We start from the raw sequence: 21747 nt of genomic DNA, 5'->3' as shown, positions 1-21747 counted from the left end.
GTTTTCCATTTTTTTTTTCACCCCTTCCACTGCATGAAGCAGAGGGGATGAAAATGGCTTTAGTGTTCAGGTTAGAAACAGCTTTGTTGGTCACATCTTTTTCACTCAATTGAGGGTGTACAGGGGACATCTTTTTTTCTTACTGGGGGAGCCTGTCTGCAGGCACCATGTCTGGCTTGGTGGTATTCCTTGGGCCCTTCTCAAAGGAGACTGCACATGGAAGAAATCTATGGATTTCTGGTTGTCTATGGGCATGTTTAAGCCTCCTTAATCTGTTTAAAACCATGCCACATTTGTGCATGAAATAGGGGGTGGGGAAAGCCAACACAAAGGCTACAAAATATGGTTCAAATGAAATTGTTCCTTGGAACTGAGCCTGCATTCTATGAATCTGTTGCCTACTAAAGCTAAGCCTAGTCCCCCACAGAGATCTTCATATTGTGGTTCGAGGACCAGTGTGATGCATTTGGAGCTGCTCCGTAATAATTTATGACTATTGTGTGTTGGCCTGGCTATTGGCATGTTTTCTGTGTGGCTATATTGGGTTAAATCAACAGGAGAGAGTGTATGGGGAGGGGGGACGGGGGGAAACAAACAGGAAAGGAAAAGAATAGCTCCTGATAACTCCCAAGAGTTTGTGGAGAGTGATAGCTTTGGCATTGACCCTTCTCTATTAGCTGTGGTAATTTTTGACTCCTCTTCAGCCAGCCTACAAAACTAGTTTGGACCAGGACAGGAAAAGGCCAGCTGTCACAGGCTGACTAGCCCCTTTGAGAGGGAGCAGGGTTCAGTGCATCTCTGATTACTGCTGCTCAGCTGGGCTTAAGGGAAGGCACCTGGGGGCTGTAATACTTTGGTCTAATTTTGGTTGTTGAGGTTAGTGTGTGGGTGCTGGTGGCCTGTGATATACAGAAGGTCAGACTAGATGATCTTGTGGTCCATTCTGGTCTTAAACTTTGATTCACATGGGCCTTATAAAGGGAAAGACACCAGCAAGGAAAGGGCTGCCTTCAGGCATAACATTAAAGAGATTGATTAGGGAGAAAAAGAAGAGTGAACCCGGCAAGAGGTAGCCAGAGTCCTGGGCTAGAGAAACTTGTCTCCAGGCGAGTTCTGAGAAGGCAGCATCTGGGGACAGGTGGCAGGATGTATAATATTAAAAACACAGTTCTTAATATTAATCCTAGAAAGTCATAGAATTGTAGGGCTAGAAGCGCCTGGAGAGATCATCTAGTCCCTTTCCTCTGCACTGAGACAGACAGGACGAAATAAACCTAGACCATTCCAGACAGGTGTTTTGTCTAACCTGTTCTTAACCTCCAATGGTGGAGATTGCACAACCTCCCTTGGTAACCTGTTGCAGTGCTTATCTATCCTTCTGCAGTTTTTCCTAATAGCTAACCTAAGTCTTCCTTGCTACAGATAAAGCTAATTATTTCTTTGCCTGCTTTCAATGGACATGGAGAACTGATCACCATCCTCTTTACAACAGCCCTTAAAATGTTGGAAGATTATCAGATCCCCACTCAAGACAAATAAAACTGGGCACGTTGAAACCTTTCTTCATAGGTCAGGTTTTCTCAACCTTTTATCATTTCTGTTGCTTTCCTCTGGATTCTTTCCAATTCGTTCACATTTTGTAAACTGTGGTGCCCCGAGCTGGAGACAATAGTCCAGCTGAGGCCTCACCAGTGTTGTGTGGAGCAGAAGAACTACCTCCTGTGTTCTACACATGACATACCTGTTAATATACACCTGAACATTAACCTATTTTGCAACTGCTTCACATTGTTGGCTCATATTCAATGTGTGATCCATTATAACTCCCAGATCCTTTTCTGCAGTACAACTAGCTAAGCAGTTATTTCCCATTTTGTAGTTTGTGCATTTGAATTTTTTTCCCCTCCTAAGTGCAGTAATTTACACTTGTCTTTAGTGAATGTCATCTTGTTGATTTCAGACCAATTCTCCCGTTTATCCAGGTTACTTTGGAGTCTAATTCTGTCCTCCTGAAGTGCTTGCAACCCCTCCCAGTTGATGTCATCCACAAATTGTATGAGTATACTCCCTAATGAAAATATTGACTAGTACTGGACCCAGGACAGATCCCTGCAGGACCCAACTAGATATGTCCTCCCAGTTTGACAGCAAACCATTAATAACTATTCTTTGATTATGGTTTTTCAACCAGTTGGGCACCCACTTTACCGTAATTTCATCCAACCACATGTCCCTGGTTTAGAGAAGAAGCTTGTCTCCAGGGAGAGGGAGCACTCAGCATCTGGGGAAAGGTGGCAGGGAACATAATATGCTGAGACAAGACATTTGTCCTCCAGAAGAAGAACCTGGCGAGAGATCACCTGGCCACAAAGGTGGTGGGGGAAGTGGGATATTTAATCATTGAGCAGTATGGTTTAAAACCATTCAAGGAAGAAGAGCCCAGGAATAGATGAACTGGAAGAACTGTAAGGAGAGAGAGAGAGAGAGAGAGAGTGCGCACTATTGTTGCTTGACATAAATAGGGTAAATCTCTCTGTTTTGGGGGGGAATGATAATGTAACCTTTTATTAATAAACAAGGCTGGCATGGGCACAAACACAGGTAAGCCTGTTGTAATTCTTATATGGAGTCTGTAGTTCCATGGCCACCACTTGCCTCTACTTCCCTTTCATTAGGGCCTTTAAGAATTCACAAAGTTGCTAGTCACCTTCTCAGCCCCAAATTCTTTAATTCACTCTCCACCAAGCTGGCAACAAAGCTTGTCAAAAACAAAACAAAGTCCCAAAACAATCCTCAATTCCAGAGCCATGCAATCGCCTCTCTTAGGCTTCCATAGCTTACTGGCAGGCCTCCTACCTCTGGTAGTCTCAGATACTCTCAGTCACACTCTTCCCTTGCCCCTTCCTGCTGCCTTTTATATTTTAATGACCTGATTTCTCTCAGGTGGCATTCATCTTGTAATCATGGCTGGCTTGGTCCCAGGTTTTCTAGCCCACAGGGCAAGCCACCCTGTTACAGAGTCCCTAATGGGGAGGAGAGGAGGAAGGGACACTGCAGAGCCACACTTTGCCAGAAGGATGAATGGCAGGGTAGGCCTGTCCTATTACAGCCACGAGCATAGGATACCAAAAGATCTTTGGCATGTTTAAAAAGGAACATTGTGTCAAGAGAGGGGAAAGTTGTTTGTGGGAACCAGACTGCAACCCAGGCACCCGCTGGAGGTGTCAGAGGAATTAGGCCAGCTTAGGTTACCGGCAGGGGGCAGTAAGCAATTGTGTAACACAAGCATTAGTGTAGATATTTGTTTTAAAATCAGTTTTCTCAAAAAGCTTTGTTCCTACAGTTAAACAAATGACATTTTGGTTTTAAGAAGTTGGCTTAGTCACTATATACCCCACTGGTCACAGAATCCTGAAGGGAAGAGTTGCAGAGGCCGATCCTATTCGAACCTGCTTGGTAAGCATGGTTGATACACAGGGAACTGAAGCCTATGGCCCGGTCTAGGAATGGGAATATTGCAGAATTCCACCCTAGGGGAGGTAAGGGCATGAGGCCGGACACCTGAGGGGGTGCACTCAGAGCAACCCAAAAGGGGATAGAGGTGCAGCTAGCCCTGCAACGGTGACACCAAATTTAAGGGAATCTCAATGTCCTTTTGGGGTCCACTGTATTTATTGTATGCAAAGAGCCCTCAAGGTCATGTCTGTGACTGAGGGACTGTCCATATGCACTGTTGTGTAATTTTGTGCTTTGAAACTGAGCTCTTGTTTTAGTACAATTCCCACTTGTATCCAGAAGTGGTATCTTTTGGTATCCTGTGTTCATGCACTGCACCCCTCCTATTAATAGGAATTGATATTTTATCTGTTAGAATGTTACCACCAGATTTGAATAATTTCTATGTAACTGCTTCTATGCATCTGACTGCTTTAAATTCAAACCAGGTTTGGGTAGATCTGTTTTTTGTCTTATGTTTATTCCTGATTTATATTCTTTCAATCAGTTTTCAGAGCCAGGTCTGTGACTCTGAGAAGTGCAATCAGCCAACGTGGATAACCATTCTGGTCCCCAACAAAGGATGGGGTGCATGAGCAGGGTGACCATGTATCCCTTTAAACTGGGAATCTCTCTGTTTTCAGCAACAGGCGTAGAGCCATGTTTTTAGAAGTGCTGAGCATGCTCAGCTGGGACCAGATTTTCCAAGAGAGTTCGCTCCCATTTAGGCAGCAAAATAAATGGCCACATTTTCAGAAGACCTCAGGACATGGAGTGCAAATTGAGATGCTGAGCTCTCTTGAATATCTAGCCCTAGTGTTTTGTCCATGCTTTATAAGTTGTGGGACAAAACGTCCAGGCCAGATGGAACACTAGAATGGTGCCCTGAAGGAGTCATCAACCAGCTGAGCTGATGAACCAGGCAGCAGGCTGGCTGAGTGCATTTGTTCCTCAAGCATCACTCAGTACCCAGTCCTGCCACCATTTGCTACCCGGCTCTACTTCCACCCCCAGAAGGTGGTTTGAGCATTGGCCTGCTAAACCCAGGGTTGTGAGTTTAATCCTTGAGGGGGCCATTTGGGATCTGGGGCAAAAATTGGGGATTGGTCCTGCTTTGAGCAGGGGGTTGGACTAGATGACCTCCTGAGGTCCCTTCCAACCCTGGGATTCTATGAAGGTTTCCCAGTGAGCCTCCCAACCCATCCTCCCCTGCAGGGTGAGCCAAATCCTCATGGAGTCAGAGGCTCATTCTTAAATTGAGCTGTGAATCCAGCTCCACCATTATAAGCAAGTGGTTACAAACCTAACCTGAGCCAGATTCTATGTATCCACTATCCCTGCCCCAGAGGCGAGTACCAGACTATATGGCAATCCATTTGGGAGATGAAAGGAAGCCTGTTTCCCTGTCCTTATTTACTACAGTCCAAATCTAGTCCCCATTAAAGTAAAAGGGAGTATTTCCCTTAACTTCAGTAAGCAGTGGATTGGTGATGACATTATGCCTGTGAGAACTGTTATTCGCCAAAATGTTTGTGGAAAGAGAAGTGCTGCAAATGTGTATCTGTGCACAAATATGCATGCAAATCTTAAGGAACTGATATGGCTCCCATTAGTGTGATATGGCTCCCATTAGTGTAACATCAGAGCACCTCACAATCTTTAATGTCTTCACAACACTGCTGTAAGTTAGGGAAGTACTAGTCCTCTTTATTTTGCAGAAGGGGAAAAGAATTGAGGCACAGAAAGACTGACTAAGTGACTTGCCCAAGATCACATAAGAAATCTCTGGAACTGAACAGAGTCCAGATTTCCTGTGTCCTAGGCTAGCCTCCTAACCATTGGACCATTCCTCTTCTGTGACACCCATGTGTCTGTTCTCAAGTACTCATGTCTGTCTCTCTCTCTCTCTCTCTGAAGTTGGGATCTGAAAGCTCTTTGTGGGTTTGGGAGTAAACCAGTCAGGTAGCAGAAGCAGTACCTTGTGACTAAGGTGACCAATCACATACCATCAATAGCTGCTGGTTCTGCCAGCCTTAGTCATGGTGAAAAGTATTCATCCTGTCTTACTGATCTTAATGGGACTATGTAGAAAGCAAGGTACTGCCCCTTGTAAGTAAGGGTGGCAGAATCTGCTTTTATGCTGTAAAGAAACATGTAGGAAGTCACTAGTGGCTTTGACCACAAGAATGATTTTACAGTGTGGTAGACAAAATATATATATATATCTCCCTGTGCAGAAAATCATGGCTGGATTAAATCAGGGGTGAAAGTAAGTTAGAGGACTTACCGGTACGGAGTCCTGAGCAGGGTGCGTGGCCTCAACCGGAAGAGGCAGGGCCTTAAATCCCCAGGCCCTTTAAATCTTGATTTAAAGGGCCAGGGCTCCAGCTGCGGTAGTGGTGGCTGGGAGCCCAGGGCCCTTTAAATCACCCCCGACCTACCAGCTGCAGAGGCGGCTGGGAGCTCCAGGGCTCGGGGGCGATTTAAAGGGCCCAGGGCTCCAGCTGCCGCTACCGCAGTGGAGCCCCAGGCCCTTTAAATTACTGAGGAGCCCTGGGGGCTCCCGGCTGCCACCACTACCCCCAGGCTCTGGGCTATGGCAGAGCTTTAAAGGGCCTGGGGCTCCGCTGTGGTAGCAACTGTCGGAGCCCCAAGCCCTTTAAATCCCCACCTGAGCCCTGCTGCCAAAGCCCTGGGGTAGCAGTGGCCGGGCTCCACCGGGCATTTAAAGGGCCCCGGGGCTCCAGCCACCGCTACTGCCCCAGCCCTTTAAATGCCCGCCAGAGCCCCACTGCTGCTACCCCAGGCTTTGGCAGCAGAGCTCAGGTAGGGATTTAAAGGGCCCCGGGAGGGTAGCGGGGCCTGGAGCTCCAGGGCCGTTTAAATCCCAGCCTGAGCCCTGCTGCCTGAGCCCTGGGGTAGCGGTGGTGGGGCTCTGGTGGGGATTTAAAGGGCCCCGGAGCTCCAGCCGCTGCTACTGCCCCGGGGCCCTTTTAATCCCTGCCAGAGCCCTGCTGCCACTACCGCGGGGCTCAGGAAGCAGGGCTCAGGCCGGGATTTAAAGGGCGCCAGGGCAGTAGCAGCGGCTGGAGCTCTGGGGCCCTTTAAATCCCACGCCAGAGCCCTGCCGCCGCTACCCCAAGGCTTTAAATTGTCCTCTCGGAAAGCCGGTCCTGGTACAGTGCACCAGCTCTTACTAGTATGCCGTACCGGGGCCTACCAGCTTACTTTCACCTCTGAATTAAATACTGGCCATGTGAAATAAAGAAAATCCTGCCCAGAGCCAGATGGATTAAAATGTTTACTAGTAAAAAAAAAAAATAGGGTGGAATAATATTGTAATGCTGACAGACCTGATCATCGTCGGGTTTGAACCTGGGGTCACTGGAACTTAGTGCATGAGCCTCTACTGCATGAGCTAAAAGCCATATGACTGTTAGCTTAGGCTGTAGAGCAGACTCATTAATCAATCAATCAATCTCTCTCTCTCTCTCTCTCTCTCAGTGGTCTTGACACAACACCACACCCAAGAGGTGTGTGGGTTACAGTATGATGCAAACTGTTACCTCACGTTCAAATAGAAATCACCCTGCTTTTGTTGAGTAATGTTCTTTTCACATAGCAGAATTTCACCCTCAGGATCAGGTTCTGATCGCTTTGCTTGCACAGTGCAGCACATTTGATTTACATGGCTGTTCTCATGCAGTAGGTTGTTGCATCATGTGAGTAAAGATACTGGAACCTGGCCCAGAGGTAAATGGTAACACTGAGTCAGACCCTTTGCCTTCTGAGCCAACAAAGATGACTCTGGTAATTTTTTCTCTGTTTAGGGAGTTAACTGTGTGGTCAACAAACAATGACCACTTTGAAGTTTATCTCTTTGACCATCGTGAATGTACTGGGCTTTTGCTGAATTTTGGATTGTTTCCAAAACAAGAGGAAAAGCATACAGGTTACGCAGGCATGGGCACATTTTGCAAAGCAATCTGTCCCTAGAATTTAACTCAGTACGTTAGTGGGATAAATGGGACCTCTCCCACTTCAGCGCACATACAACTCCCAGTATACCTATTTCCACTACAACAAGCACCAGCTATCAACCCTTCCTTTGCTGCTCTGATCTAGACACTGCAGAGGGGTCATTTCATAGCATTTAACTTCAAGACAGAAAGCACTGTGACATACTGAGTTAATGCTAACGAGGGCTGTGCAAATTATTGTGTTTTCCCCCCCCAAAAAACAAAAATAAAAGGCGTTTCTCAGTGATACAAAAGATGAAAAAAATTATTAGTTTCAGGTCAGATGAAATGTTTCATTTCAATGTTGAGCATTTTGAATGCTTTTTCATTTTATTAAAAGCAAAGGACAATTAGAAATACCATTCACAAAACCACAAGAGGAGGTAGGCTCAGTTGTGACCTTGCCCTTGGTCCTGCGCAAGGGGCAGTGGCTAGCTCCTTTCTCTCAGGAGCAGACAAGGGAAACAGACTGTGACTCAAAGTAACTATCTGGTTCCTGGTTCTGCCGTGCTCCAGGAGGAGAGAAATCTGTACTAGCCTTACACCAAAGGCAGATTACTTCCCAGGGCATGCTGGCTCAGTTTAACTGGCTGCCACACGAAAATGGGCAGGGCAGTTGGGAGAAGGGGCAGAGCCCTGTGTGCTTTGTACAAAGCTGCATGATTCATGGCTGTTTAATTTGTATTTAATACATTCAGCAAACTCTGATCTCATGGGCTTTGGCACTTAGACACTGCTGTGATGAGTGCCTGAGGACAGAGGGTCTCAGAATGGTTGTCACAACTCCCCAGAAGTGTCAGGAGGTTGTGACCACTCTGCCCTTTCCCCACTGCTGAATGGAAGGGTTCCTGACTAGATATCAGCTAGACAAGAGGGGTGTCATGGAGGGGTGAGGGTGGGGTCCCAGTAGGGGAAAGGGGGTTGCAGTATGGAGACAATTGAGAACCCCTGCCTTAAACAAACAGAGCCTAAACGAACTCTCCCTGACCAAAATGAAAGTTTCTGCATTGACTTTGAGGAAGCTATTCAAAGGCACAAATGGAAATTAGGCTCCTAACTCTCATTGACTCTCAGTGGGAATCAACTGCTTAACTGTCATGTGTGCTTTTTGAAAACCTTCCCTTTTAATGGGACTTGAATGTAGCCCACAGCTAGTCAGGGTTAAAAACTGCAGCACGTCATTTTACATGCTCTTTCTTACCAGCTTTATATAAATGTTCCCTCTGGGAGTATTTACTCAGTGTCTGAGTGAAAATTCAGTAGTTATGCAACCACCTTGTAGGAACGTCATGATGGGTCTGAGGTCGCTTAGTGACAAGGGTCATGGAAACAAGCTACAGATGGATGTTGATAGCTGTTCTTGGTTTTTAAGAATCGAGTACAGGGGTGTGTGGTAGCTCACAGAGGGAAGACACAAATGCGCTGTTGGAAACAGTAGCCGAGAACTATCGCTCCCCCTTAAGGCTTCCTAATAGAGTTGTGAAAAACATGTGTGAAAATGGAACCTCTCCAATGAAGGATGGGCCAACGTCTACCACCAGTGACACCTGCGGTATTGCCAACTCCAGTCATTCAAAAAGCATGAGACTGATTCCCCCCCCACAAAAAAATCCTGACTTTGTCTTAAAAATCATGAGACTTTTAAAAATCATGTTTTCAGGCTTTTTTCTGCAACCATGAAGGCTAGATGCTTACTCCCTCCCCCCCCCCCCGCACCCCCCGTAAGGAAGGTAAAATTTTAAGCTCCAGGAGTGAGGCCTTTAAGCAAAACAATAACTGTGGTGAGACTCAGGCTAAAATCATGGGAACTGGCAACCCCACTGAAGACTGGAGGGTTACATAGCGCAAAGTGAGAGCTATCATTGACCCTAACAGTGAAATCTGTTATAACTGGTTACTACATGATAATGCTGAACTTATAAATGACAAGTGTTGTGCCTTTAAATAAATGCAAGGCAGACAGCTATACGCTTACAAGCATCTCTGCAACGGAGCAACTCTGACAGGGGACTGACTCATGTGCTGAAGCCCCTTTCAGTTGGCCAAATAATCATAAAGGAGCCATAAATCCCACATCTGGAAGACCCCCATGCAGCAGGTTTTCCACAGCAGGCTGAAGTCAGGAGGAGGGCCTGCTGAGGTAGGAGGGGGACTGGCCAGGGTGTGCCCACCCCTGGGGGATTCTGCACAGCCGCAATCGGAGAGAGGAGCAATTGCAGCACAAGGGCACAAGTTAGTCTGAACCATGTGCTGAATTGGCCCCTGTTGTTCCTGAATAGGGGAGATGCAAGATGTCCCCTCTCTGTCCCTGTGGTACCACTGGCACAAGGGTGAATCTGAGCCAGGGGCATTAGGCGTTAAGGTGTGAACTACAGTCTTGTCAACCCCGAACGTTCAAAAATCATGACTTGGGCCCCAAAATCATGAGATTGACTTAAAAATAATGAGGGTGGTTTTTGTTTGTTTTTTTAAAGAAATAATACACCCGAGGAGGAGTATTTTTTATTTGCCTTCTGGTTTCTGAGCTTTTAGAGGATACTCATGTCAAGTTTACAAGCTTTTGTCTGCAACCAGGAGGGCTAAAAACAACTTTTTTAAAAAACCACTAACCCCCAAATTCTCCTTTTGGCTCCAGGAGCTGGAGCTTTAAGTAAAACATCAAATATCATGAGACTAACAATAAAATTGCAAGAACTGGCAACACAGACTACGTCCTACTGAGTTCTGACTCTGATTATAAAATATAATTACAATACCATCAGGAGACACCAGGTGGGGAAGTTGTACCAAAATGAAGTTGGGTGCTGAATAGAAACTCAAGTAACAGAGCTGCTGTAAATATTTTGAAGTGAAAGTGTTTATTACCAACACAAAACATCATTCTGCAAAACTACCAATTGGGAGGGGTCAATTTCTGTGACTGAACTTCTGTTTCTAAAACAACAGTGATTGTAACTTACATTTATATGGCTCCAAAAGAATCCCAAAGCACTCTTTACAAAATGGCAAACATATATATCTATATAATACACACATGATTTTCTTTGCCCATTGCTGAGACGCAGGCACCTCTTGAGTGAAAGTCAAAAATTGTTTGTGAGTACATAACACTACACCCTCGAGTCTGTTGTTTTGCATTATATAAGATTTTAGGACAGGAAGTGAAGAATGCCCTCCTCAGAGCTGAAGGAAGCATGTCTCTTTCACCAACAGAAGTTGGTCCAGTCAACGATGTTACCTCACCCAACTCTTCTTACTCAAACCTGGGGCCAACATGGCTACAACAACTATGCAAGCAACTGTCTTATAAGAACAGTTTTTCTGTATTGTGTTCCTCTGAGCAAACTACTGATTGTAAGAGAAATGGACATAAGAAATACAGATCAGTTTTGTTTACAATGTACTCAGTAACAGATGTTTTTGTAGTTAAGAGCACTGGTTTTAATAGAAATGTAAATAAAATGTGAACAGCTAATTGTGTGTGTATATATTGCTAAGGATAGGCAAAGTTACATAATTCATGATGGGATATATACAGTTCAAAAGCTACACCTTCAATCATTGTTTTTTTCAGATGATAGTTTGAAATAAAGGTATTGCTTTCTGACATCAGATTGTAATTCAGGGTGAATTTTGACCCTGAGTAATTTAAGCACCATGGGCCTTTAATGCATCAGAATTTCAGATCACTTGGACCGCATTCTGCCCCAGAGTCTCTGCTATGTCCAGTGTCTGCTGAGCATGAAGCAGACTGGTGGAGAGTGGGCTACCAGACAGCTGGCTGCCCCTCTGTGTTTCTGAGGTTGGTTCATGGCTGGCCCTGTACAGATTAGGGCATTGTAGAGCCTGATTTAAACTCTGCCAGGCAAGCATAATTACTGTCCCCCCCCTCCCCTTCCCATCTGTTCCTGACATACAGTATGTACAGAGGTGATGGGAGTGGAGAAGGAGCTGCCTGTGCCAGATTTATACAAGCTAAGGACTGAAGAATTATCAGATGGCCAAATGTGACCAATTTCTGGCCTCTACTCCTGGATCAGTGTAGAAGTGCAGAGAAGGGGGAGAGAACCTGGTCTCACTTATGTTGATGCAAATTCAGAATAGCTTCTTTGATTTCAGTGGAGTTATTCCAGAATTACATTGGTGTAAAGGAGGTGGAAATTTGATTTGGTGAGTATACGTCTTCTTTTAGTCTGACCAAAAGAAACCCGCATGAGCCTCTTCTGCCTCTCTGGTGAACTAGAAACAATCTGCTGTACAACACGATAGCAGATCAATAGGGATTTCCTCTGTATTTGTGCATTAGTGGTACAGCTGGATGAGTAGAACTTGAGAGGACAGGCTACTATAATAAGCAAAATAGCTCCTTTTGCTTTTTACATCAGGCCAGAATGCACTGGCATCAGTGTGGGTGGATAAAACAGGGAGAAGGTATAAAACAGCCCTCCCACCCTAGTCCTGCATCTTGGCACTGGGTCCCTTTGGGTTTCAAGACCCTGCACCCCAGGCTCAAGACTTTTCAAGGGGAGTGAGGCCAGTGTAGCAGGGCTGACCTGTCACTAGAGTGGCACGCGTGCTGGCTGCCTGCTCCATTGTTTGTTCTCCCAGGGCTCCTGGACAAAGCATTGCTATGTGGCCCCTGTTGTATTCATTTAGATGGAACATATGGGCCAAAGGTGTTAACGCAACACAGTCACTGTCTAACATTAAACAGTTTTAACAAGGTTCAGGGTTTGGTATGCAGCGACGTCAGTCTGCTTAGCACCATGGCAAAGCCACCATTAAACATCCTTTTTAACCTTTTATTAACAATATAGAAAAGAAGGGAAAAGAGTTAAAGCGTTTGAAATGTAAAGCATTAAGTAAGGCTTGTTCCCTTTCCTTTTTTAGAAGGAACACCCCGCCCCGCCCACCCCTCGGTTTGACAGTCTCTTAAATGGTATCAAAGCTGGTAATGACTGTCCTTTTAGGGGGAAAGAGAAGTTAGTTGACGTGAGATGAAGCTGCTGCTGTTTTTAAAGTCTGATCCCATTTCATCTCAAGTGTCGTTTGGGATTCAGCTGGAGTTGGTACGGGTGGTGATGTCATCTGGGTCTCCCTCTCTGGCCCGGTTTGCTCAGGACATCTCTCAGGACCAGGATGATGAAGATCCTGAGTCCCAGAAACAGTGGGAGAGGCAGCCATGATCATGAAGCTTACTCGTAGCATTCATCTGTTCTGTTCTTTTCCCTCAAAGTCTCTTTCTATAAGGACCCACAAAGGGAATGGAGGGTGGAATAGCCCATCCCTTCATTTTTTTTTGTCCACCAATCAGGCCTAATATCTGACACACCAATTTTGGTTCATTAGTTTCCAGTTCCACATCTTCTATTTTTACCAAGCATGATTTTAACATAGTCCTTGAGTTATAGCAGGAGGCCTTTTTATTGGACTAATTCAGTTTTTTGTCTCCCTTTTGCACCTATTTTCATCAACATTTATTACTATAGGTTGTTGTGACATTTTATGAACTTTTACATACTTTTTACAGTTGAGCCTACAACGAGGGTAAATTTGTAGTCCCAATTATTACAATACTCCTCTGTCCCTCCCTCCTGCCAATCAGTACAGGCTGTGGGCTTCATTCTGCACTCCCTTGTTCTTTTTTTTGTTATTTATTACGGTAGTATCTAGGACCCCCACCCAGACATGGACCTATTGTGCTAGGTGCTGTACAATCTCAGAACAATAAATCTTTGTGCAATCGTTTGCTCCTGTGCACAGTGAACGTAAAATGTTACTCTCAGTGTAAATAGAGCATTCTGGTTTGGTGGCATTTTACTGCCATTTTGCACAGTTGTCTGGGCAAAGGAGAATAAGGCCTAATGGTCCAGATTCTGCCCCTGGTGTAAACCCTCATTTGCTGCATTGACCTCGTTGGCGTTATTGTGGATTTACCATGGCCCAGCTGACAGCAGAGTATAGCCCACTGTCTCTGGTCTCTGTCAAAAAATATATCTAGTGGCAAGTAATTTTAACTTCTAAGTCTTGAGCACTGTAATGATCTCTTACCATCTAGCTAAAAAGCAAATACAAAGTAAGGTCTGTGTGCTACACAGAATTTTATGGCTCTAAAACAAATTGTCCCTGGGGCTTAGCACAGTTAAACGCATTCTCTGCATTCAGACAGCACAACTGGGGAGTATCTTTCATGAGCAGCCTTTGGTGAATGTGCTTTTGAACTTTTCAACTTACTGTACTGGTATTTAGCAAAACAACTTAAGGTAATCAGCGGCTTTCAACCCTCCAGACACAGAAGAGTGCCGTGCATGCTTCTTCCTACCAGATTCTGAACTGCCTTTTGTAGCAAGGTATTTCTGTGTTGTTGATGGCCAGCTGCCTCGCTGCACTATGCAGCACAAAAGGGAGCAAAGGAGAGCAAAACCAAGGAGCAGACAGGCCCAAACCTGAATTTTCTCTGTCTTCATGGGTCTCAGCTTCCTTTTGGGAGGCAGAATTTCATTATGGGCCTCACCCTATAGCAACAATGGCTGCAGTGGGAATATGCCTGGATAAGGAATGCAGGCCTAGATCCTACTTTTCGAGCTGGTTGACATTTTTTGTTCAAGGGTTTTCTCAAGTAAACATGGGGTTTTTTTTGTTGTTTTGTTTTTTTGGTAAATCAAAATTTCCTTGGGAGAAACTCTGCTTTTGACTACGTTTTTCTGGTTTTTCTCAAGAAACCAAACCCTGCACATTCTGGGTTTTTGATGAAAACCAGAAGAATTTTGGAGAAAAATGTGGTCCACAACAAAAACTGTCTTCAAACTTTTTTCCATGGGAGAGAAAACATTTTCTGACCAGCTCTACCTAAGATTCAGCCCCCTCTAAGAGAGAGACAACAGTCCTGCTCACTGGACAGAGATACTGAAACACTGTGAAGTGTTTCAAAAACACTTTGGAATGTGTATCTTGGATGTTATTAATCAGATATTGTATCTATTTAGCTTGTTAGGTCAGTGGTTCTTGATGTGCAGTTTTTTGTTGATGTTCCCCTAGTGTCGGATTGGCCAATAGGGGCCCTTTCCTCTGCTGTTTCCTATGACAGTTGCTGTCTCTTCGCCTTTGTTTCGCTCTTGTCCTAGTCGGTTTCCATTTTCTCTTTTCCTTCTCATCTGTTTTTTCTTCTGTGATTTTTTTTTAATTTATGTATTTTTAGTGGGAGTGGCTTCCTATTCTTTTATTCTTTCCTGTTCTCTCTTGACTTTTGTTACCCCTTCCAGTTTCCCCATTCACCTGAATGCTACATGCTGCCCTGGGTGGCTTGCAGTGGCATTTTGGAGCCATGCCACATGTGCTTCCAGGGCTGAGCTGAGTGTTGCAGGAGCAGAGATACTTGAGCTTGTAGCAGATGGCACTTGAGCTGCTCCCCTGGCTGGCTGCAATGCAGGAGCAAAGAGAGTAGGTAGGCAGGTTTAAACGAATTGTCCATTGCTTATCCCTGCAATCACAGCAATAAACTTGCAGTAGGGTATGAGGCAAGGAAACTGCATGCACAGAGCGAGGGCATATAATGGCTTTTCATTTTCAGCCCCTTGAGATTTGGATCACAAGATGCCCCGCTTCTGGCTTTTCCAAACTCATTTCATTGTAATTGCAAATAACTTCAATGTATTTGTTTATTCTCACTTCTTTATTCTTCATGGAAAGAATTCTTGAATCCTGTGTTGATTCTGAGTAAATGCTCTTCTCCGCATAGGCATATTCAGAGCCTCCGTGCAGCTTTTGTTCCTGGTGTACCGGGAGTGAAATTCACCTCTGTAGAAAGCCTATGCATCACTTAAATCCAACTTAAGCCCTATTTTGAGGGACTTAGTTGTGCGCAGGCCCTGCATTGACTCTGCACGGGTGGGTGGGGGGAATTTCAGTTGTATAGAGGTGAAATTCACCCCTATATAACTGCTCCATCTGCTGGAGATTATTGTGGTGTAGAGGGCCTTGTGTGGACCATTCACCAACAGGTGAATTTCAGCATGCTGTGATTCCACCTATAGCATATAGTATCAACATTCAACCTATTATCCTTTTCTCATAGGAAAAAAGTATAAACCTGATCCACATTGAGTCCAGACCTTCCCGAGTCAACAAAGATGAATATGAATTCTTCATAAACCTGGATAGCAGGAATATTCCTCTTCTCACGGATATCATCGCAACTTTGAGAAATGAAATTGGAGCAACAGTTCATGAGCTTTCACGTAAAAAGAAGAAAGATGCTGGTAAGAAAATATTGACTGTGATAATATTGACTATAAAATTGTGTGTTATCTGCCTAAACCACTCGGCCTTTTTGAACTACTTTCATTCCCTTCAGTAAAGCAGTTTTCTGGTTGACCTCTGTACCTGTGTTTCCCTTTCCATCCTTTATCTGTCTTGTCTATTTGGAGTGTAAGCTCTTTGGGACAAGCTCTTGATTATACTAGGTGTTGTACATACCCATACACTCTATGTGCATATGCAGTACCTAGTATGCTCAACCTTGATTCTGGCTGAGGTCTCTTGGATCTTTTGGAATATGAATACATAATCACCTAGCGGTTTTCAATATTCTGTTTGCTGGCACTCACTGATATTTAGTTAGCAGGGCTGTAGTAACTGGTTAATGTAACTACGGTAGTTATATGTAGTCAGGTGAATGGTTATTAAGGGGCCAGCCTTGCAAACACTTATCCTCAGTGGGGCTACTTACTGATTAAAGCATTTTTATAGTCCTGTCTCCCATTCCAAAAAGTTGTAGGCATGTTCATTTTCTGCAAATGAACAGTGCCCCTGCTGTTCAAAAAGGCTGTATTTTCATACACAGCTTTCAGCAATCTACCAAATTCATCTAGTGTTGTCTTTTGCTCACACACACAAACAATATGAAGAAACCACACGGGCACAGGTGCATTCCAAATGACTGCGTTTGCTAAAGATGCACAAACATGCCAAGCCTAGCTACATGCACACTGCCACTGTGACTGATTTCCGGTGGCTTCTAGAACACAGCGAACACCATTGGAGGGCTCACAAACTATTTAAAGGGGTATTACTCTATTCCTATAAACATTACCTACATTCAAACTTGTTTTTTTTAATGGTGGCCTGTGCTTGACATGCACAATGTCTTTAGTCTTGTCAACCTCCAGCAAGTTACGTAAAACCCAGATTCAGCAAGTTACTTAAGCATATACCTAACTTTCAGCATGTGAGTAATTCTATTGGAATCTATGGGACTATTCATGTGTTTAAAATGAATTATGTGCTTAAGTGCTTTGCTGGAGCAATGCCAGAATGCTCAGCACCTAACTGAATCAAGCCCTTAATGTGCATTTTTGGTAATGAATGCTATCTAGAGAAAGATTCTCTTTCACCTTCCTAAGGAGGGCTGGCTCCTCTAAGTCACTAAGGCGGGTTTTAGAACAGTGGCCTAGAGACATTTGCAACTGCCTGCCCTTTATGCTCCCTGGATGAAGAACTCGCATCACTTTTCAAAGCTGCCATGTCTTGATCACCCTTACAGGGAAGCAGTCAGGTGAAGACAGGCAGTGCAGTGAAATAAGATAATGCACATTGTTTGAATCCACAATACAAAGTGAGCGGAGCCCTTCTTAGTCACCCTTCATAGTAAGGATCCACATAGAAGTAGTTTATAAAGAGTTAATTATCGTAAGAGGTGTTATGATTATCAGCATCTTACAGATATGAGTAGTTTGATGAGTTATAGATGGGTTATAAACCCATCAGCAGAAAGTATGACAGATGGTTATAAGCTACCAGTTGACCCACTGGACTCTCTAACAATTGACTTACCAGTTCTTAAAACATCTGTTGGTCATTTATGAACTCTTTGTTAAATGGACCCTTCATGCAAAGTGTGACCATATTCTCAATTGTGTTTAATGCATAAAAGTTGCTGATAAAGGACCAAGTAACAAAATAACGAATGAAGTGTTGATTGTCCTGGCTAACTCCAACACCCCCCATCACCACCCCCAAAACACCCTTAAATCTTGGTTAATAACAACGAACCAAATCCTGCAGCCCTTACTAAGGACTAAGGCCAATGAGGCACAGTCCAGCACTATGCTTGGTGTGAAGCAATGTAACCCATGGGCAAGCAGAGGGAGAAATTCTGCTTCAAGGAAGTAGATTTCTTCTCTGATTTCCCTGGCAGGGATCTATTACTGTGCCCCTTCAGAGAGTGGAAATCATTCCAACATCTCTTCCACACTGGTCCTTCTCTACAGGCTGATCAGCCTCCAATCTCTCTCCATCTCCTGCTGGAGCACTGTGCACCATTTGGTGGATGGAGGGAGCAGGCTGTATCCTCCTTCAAGCTCAGGGGCAGCAGCTTTATCTGACCCTTATGCAGGTTGGATGATGGGTGGGAAGAGGAGAGGAAGCCTTCTTCTGCATCTCCTCCCCCACAGTGCACCCATGTAAGAGTCAGGCACAATCTTCCCCCTCATAGGCATAATCTTGCCGCCATAATCTCACTCAAATCTTTTGTGTCCAATCGCCCCCCTCCCCCCACCCATGAAATCAGGGAGAGTTTTTTCTACCCATTTCAGTGGGCGCAAGCTCAACCCATCCTCACGCAGGCAAAACTCCCAGCAATGTTGATGGTAGTTTTGCCTTTTTAGGGAAGTAGGGCATGATCCTGGGAGGTGCTGAGTATCGTCCGTTCTTATTAAAATCAGTGAGAGTTGAGAGTGCTCAGCACCTCACAGGATTGGGGCCTGGATAAAGACGTGGCCCAGAAGATTCATATAAAGAAACCACGACTCCCACTTTTATTAATACCTAAATACCTCTTCAGATACCAGACGTGATTTTAATAGGATTTAAGCTAGGATTGTCTTCAAATGCTTTTGGTCTGGCTCTTCCTCTTCCTTCCTTGGAACAACATAAAAGGGCATTAATATCTGCCCAAGATGAATCCTGGTAATCCTTTTACCATCTCCTTTGTGCCTGACCCATGACATTACATTTGGGGGAAAGAAGCCTCCAGCAAATACTCTCTGGGGTCAGTTCTCTCCATTCAAGTGACAAGAGACAAAGGGTTATGCCTGGACAGGGAGCTATAAGCACTACTGTTGAGATTCCCTCCAAGTCCTCTTTCCACTCGGCTTCCCAAGAACTCAGTTCGACTCCCGCCTTTGTCACTCGGGTATCTTTACTGGGCACACAGCAGTGCCATGCTGAGCTGATCAGTCTCAAATGCAGGGGGGATGGATGCAGGGTACGTCACAGCTCCAAAGTTACACAGAAACCTCCTCCCTTTGTATACATTACACATCTCATTGCATTTATTATATGTTGCAGCACACATTTTTGGATCGATCTGGTTACTTTGCAGGAACCAATCCCTTATCTAGTTCATAGTAAACAGTCCTCTGTGTATTTCCCCTCTTAGTTGTCTGGGACATTCTGTCTTCTTAGCCTACTGACCTATTTACTTACTTTATTTAGCACAAACATTCTGTTTTCAACCTAATGATTCATTTCCTTCCCTAATTTTATCTTCCAAAAAAAAAAAAAAAAGAGGCCTCCCTCCAGGAGTTAATTACTCCAGCCAGACCTCAGCTACACCTGCTATCACAGATATTCTCTCTTTGTCACACGTCATTTTTCTGAATTTATATTTTCAGAAGAAAGCTACAGACCCTGGCAAGTTTTTGCTGAGCAGCAGTGATTAAAGGTTTTGTAGGCACTGATTCAAGCAGAGGGTAGAGCTCAAAACGTCAACAACAACAAAAAGACCACAGGAGAAATCATGGCTCCCTTGAAGTCAGTGGCAAAAATCCTATTGATTTTATCAAGGCTAGGATTTCACTTCATGTTTCCAAGTTCATCAAAAGGTCTTCTTGAGCCAGATTAATCTCTATTGACTTCAGAGCAGCAGAGATTAATTCGATCCCTTCTGATTGAAGGAATGACTGTTTTTGTTTGTTAGTGGAAACAATTTATCATCAGAGAGAGAAAAGATCAAATGAATCATTTTATTTTTATTTCTTCTGTTCTTGATTCCCTTTTCACTTTCAATACTTGCCATTAGTGGAAGGGCCCACCATGAGCTTAAATCTCAGGAGGGTTGTGTCCTAAAAGTCAGATTAAGGCAGAGGTGCTGGAACAATTCGTATAGTGGGGTGCTGAGAGCCATTGAACTGAACTGTATCTGATGGAAACCACTTCAAGCCAGAGGGTGTCATAGCACCCCTAGCTCCAGCACCTGTGGACTCAGGCTGATTAGAGAGCAAAGCATACGCGGGTTCAGAGTGAAATGAGAGACCACGCTGCAGACATAATGACTGAATTTGTCCCTTAAACAAATATATGACAGTGTTAATAAATAACAAGCATTGCCATGACAATGTCTACATTGACTTGCCCTTTAAAATCATCCCTGATAGATCTTAACATTGGAATCTTGACATCAGAATCTGCTGATGTTCTTTTTTGAAAAATATAAAACTAAACAAAATATCACCTTTCTTTCCCCCTTCCCGCCACCACACCCACACCCATCCACCCACACACACATGCAAGCCGACCTCCCCTTTGTTGTATGCGGACACAGGCCTTTTTCATTGCCAAGTAAAGTCCAGGAAAATCTTCTCCTTGTGAGACATATCTGTGTCAAGAAAGAAGCAATTTACTTAATAGAGGGCAATAGCGCCAATTCCTTATCCACCATCTACATCTACAAATGTGATTGATTTTTCCTTGCTAAAGATTATGGGTTCAGTTCAGCTGTGCACTTCACATGAATTCAGTGCAGGGCCACAGGGGTAGCAAAGGTGATTTTGAAGTATTTCCCTATGTTGCTTCTTGGTGACCAGTGTGCCATCTAGGGTAGTGAAATCCTCTTTCCTCAACTGATCTAATTATGACAGTCTGGGCTTTTTTCAGCTTGCGCTTAAATAGTTTTTGTTCATTTTGCCTGACATTTGTTGAGTGCCTCTAGGACTTGGTCCAGTATAGCCCCTGAGCACACGAAGAGAAGGAAGAACCACAAGAATGATTTAAGGATTGGAAAACATGCTGTACAGCAAGTGCACGATCTATTTAGGCCAGGTCTACACTTAAAAATTAGATCAACCTAGCTATATCACTCAGGGCTGTGAAAAATTTCGTGCCCTGAGCACCGTAATTAGGTCAACCTAACTCCCGGTATAAACATGGCTAGGTTGATGGAAGGATTCTTGTGTCAACATAGCTACTGCCTCTCAGTATTTATTATGTTGGAGTGAATTAAAAGCTCCTTTTGTCAATGTACGAAGCATCCACTGGCTGTAGTGTAGACATACCCATAGTGTATTGAAGAAAAGACTAAGAGGTGAATTGAGCATAGTTTGTAAGTACAGGAAGAAGACCTTGGATAGTAGAGGGGTCTTTAATCGAGCAGATGAAGGCATAACAAGATTGAATGGCTAGAAGTTGAAGCTAGGTGAATTCAAACTAGAAATAAGATCACATTTTGAACAGTGAGAATGTTGACCATCACTTGAAATCTTTACATCAAGACGAGATATCGTTCTAAAAAAGTAAGTTCTAGTTCAACCACAGGTTACTGGGATTGATACAGGAATCACTGGGTGAAATTCTATGGTCTGTGCTATGCCAGAGGTCAGACTAGATGGTCACAATGGTCCCTTCTGGCCTGAAAATGTACGAATCCGGTGCTTAACTTGAAGCAAGTCTTGAGTGCTTTACTGGTCTGGGGCTTTAGTGTACTGATGATTTTTCATTTGGGCTCAGTTATCATTTTTACTTTCTTTTTTCCCCAAGCTCTCTGAATTGTACGACAAAAGATATTATATTTCCCCTGTTCAAGCAATGAATAAAAGATTTAGATCAATAATATAACTGTAGCTCAGCAAATGCTAGCAAATGTCATTATTCTGAAGGTAACTTTAGCTCTTCACATGAGTGATGCGCTGAAGTGTTTCATCTGGCCAAATGCCTTTTGTGGAATTAGAGTTATTTGTTGCGAAAACACAGTGCATCTCTTCATGACTCTTTTGGGAAACAAGTTGAGTATTTGCAGACCCCTAGGAGCCCAGGAATAAAAGAATTAAATATTAGTCTATTTTGGGGTGTGTGTGTGAGGGGGAAACAGAGACAATTTATTGCATTTCTGAGACTGGCTGGAGGCTGAGGTTCTGTAAGAGCCTTGTTTGCTAAACCCTGGGGCAGGCCAAAGCATTTG

At 44.1% G+C, this 21747-nt stretch overlaps 1 protein-coding gene across 1 annotated transcript in view; it reads left to right on the top strand.

Moving 5' to 3' along the window:
• PAH (phenylalanine hydroxylase) overlaps window positions 1–21747 on the top strand; it is a 63668-nt gene that overhangs the window by 15284 nt on the left and 26637 nt on the right. The window contains exon 3 of the mRNA XM_048845378.2: window positions 15589–15772. Within this exon, the coding sequence (XP_048701335.1) occupies window positions 15589–15772 (184 nt within the window). The remainder of the gene's footprint in view (window positions 1–15588; window positions 15773–21747) is intronic.

The sequence above is a fragment of the Caretta caretta genome, chromosome 1, assembly GCF_965140235.1.
Source record: "Caretta caretta isolate rCarCar2 chromosome 1, rCarCar1.hap1, whole genome shotgun sequence".
NCBI classification, from domain to species: Eukaryota; Metazoa; Chordata; order Testudines; family Cheloniidae; genus Caretta; species Caretta caretta.
This window is presented reverse-complemented; position numbering and strand designations above follow the sequence as displayed.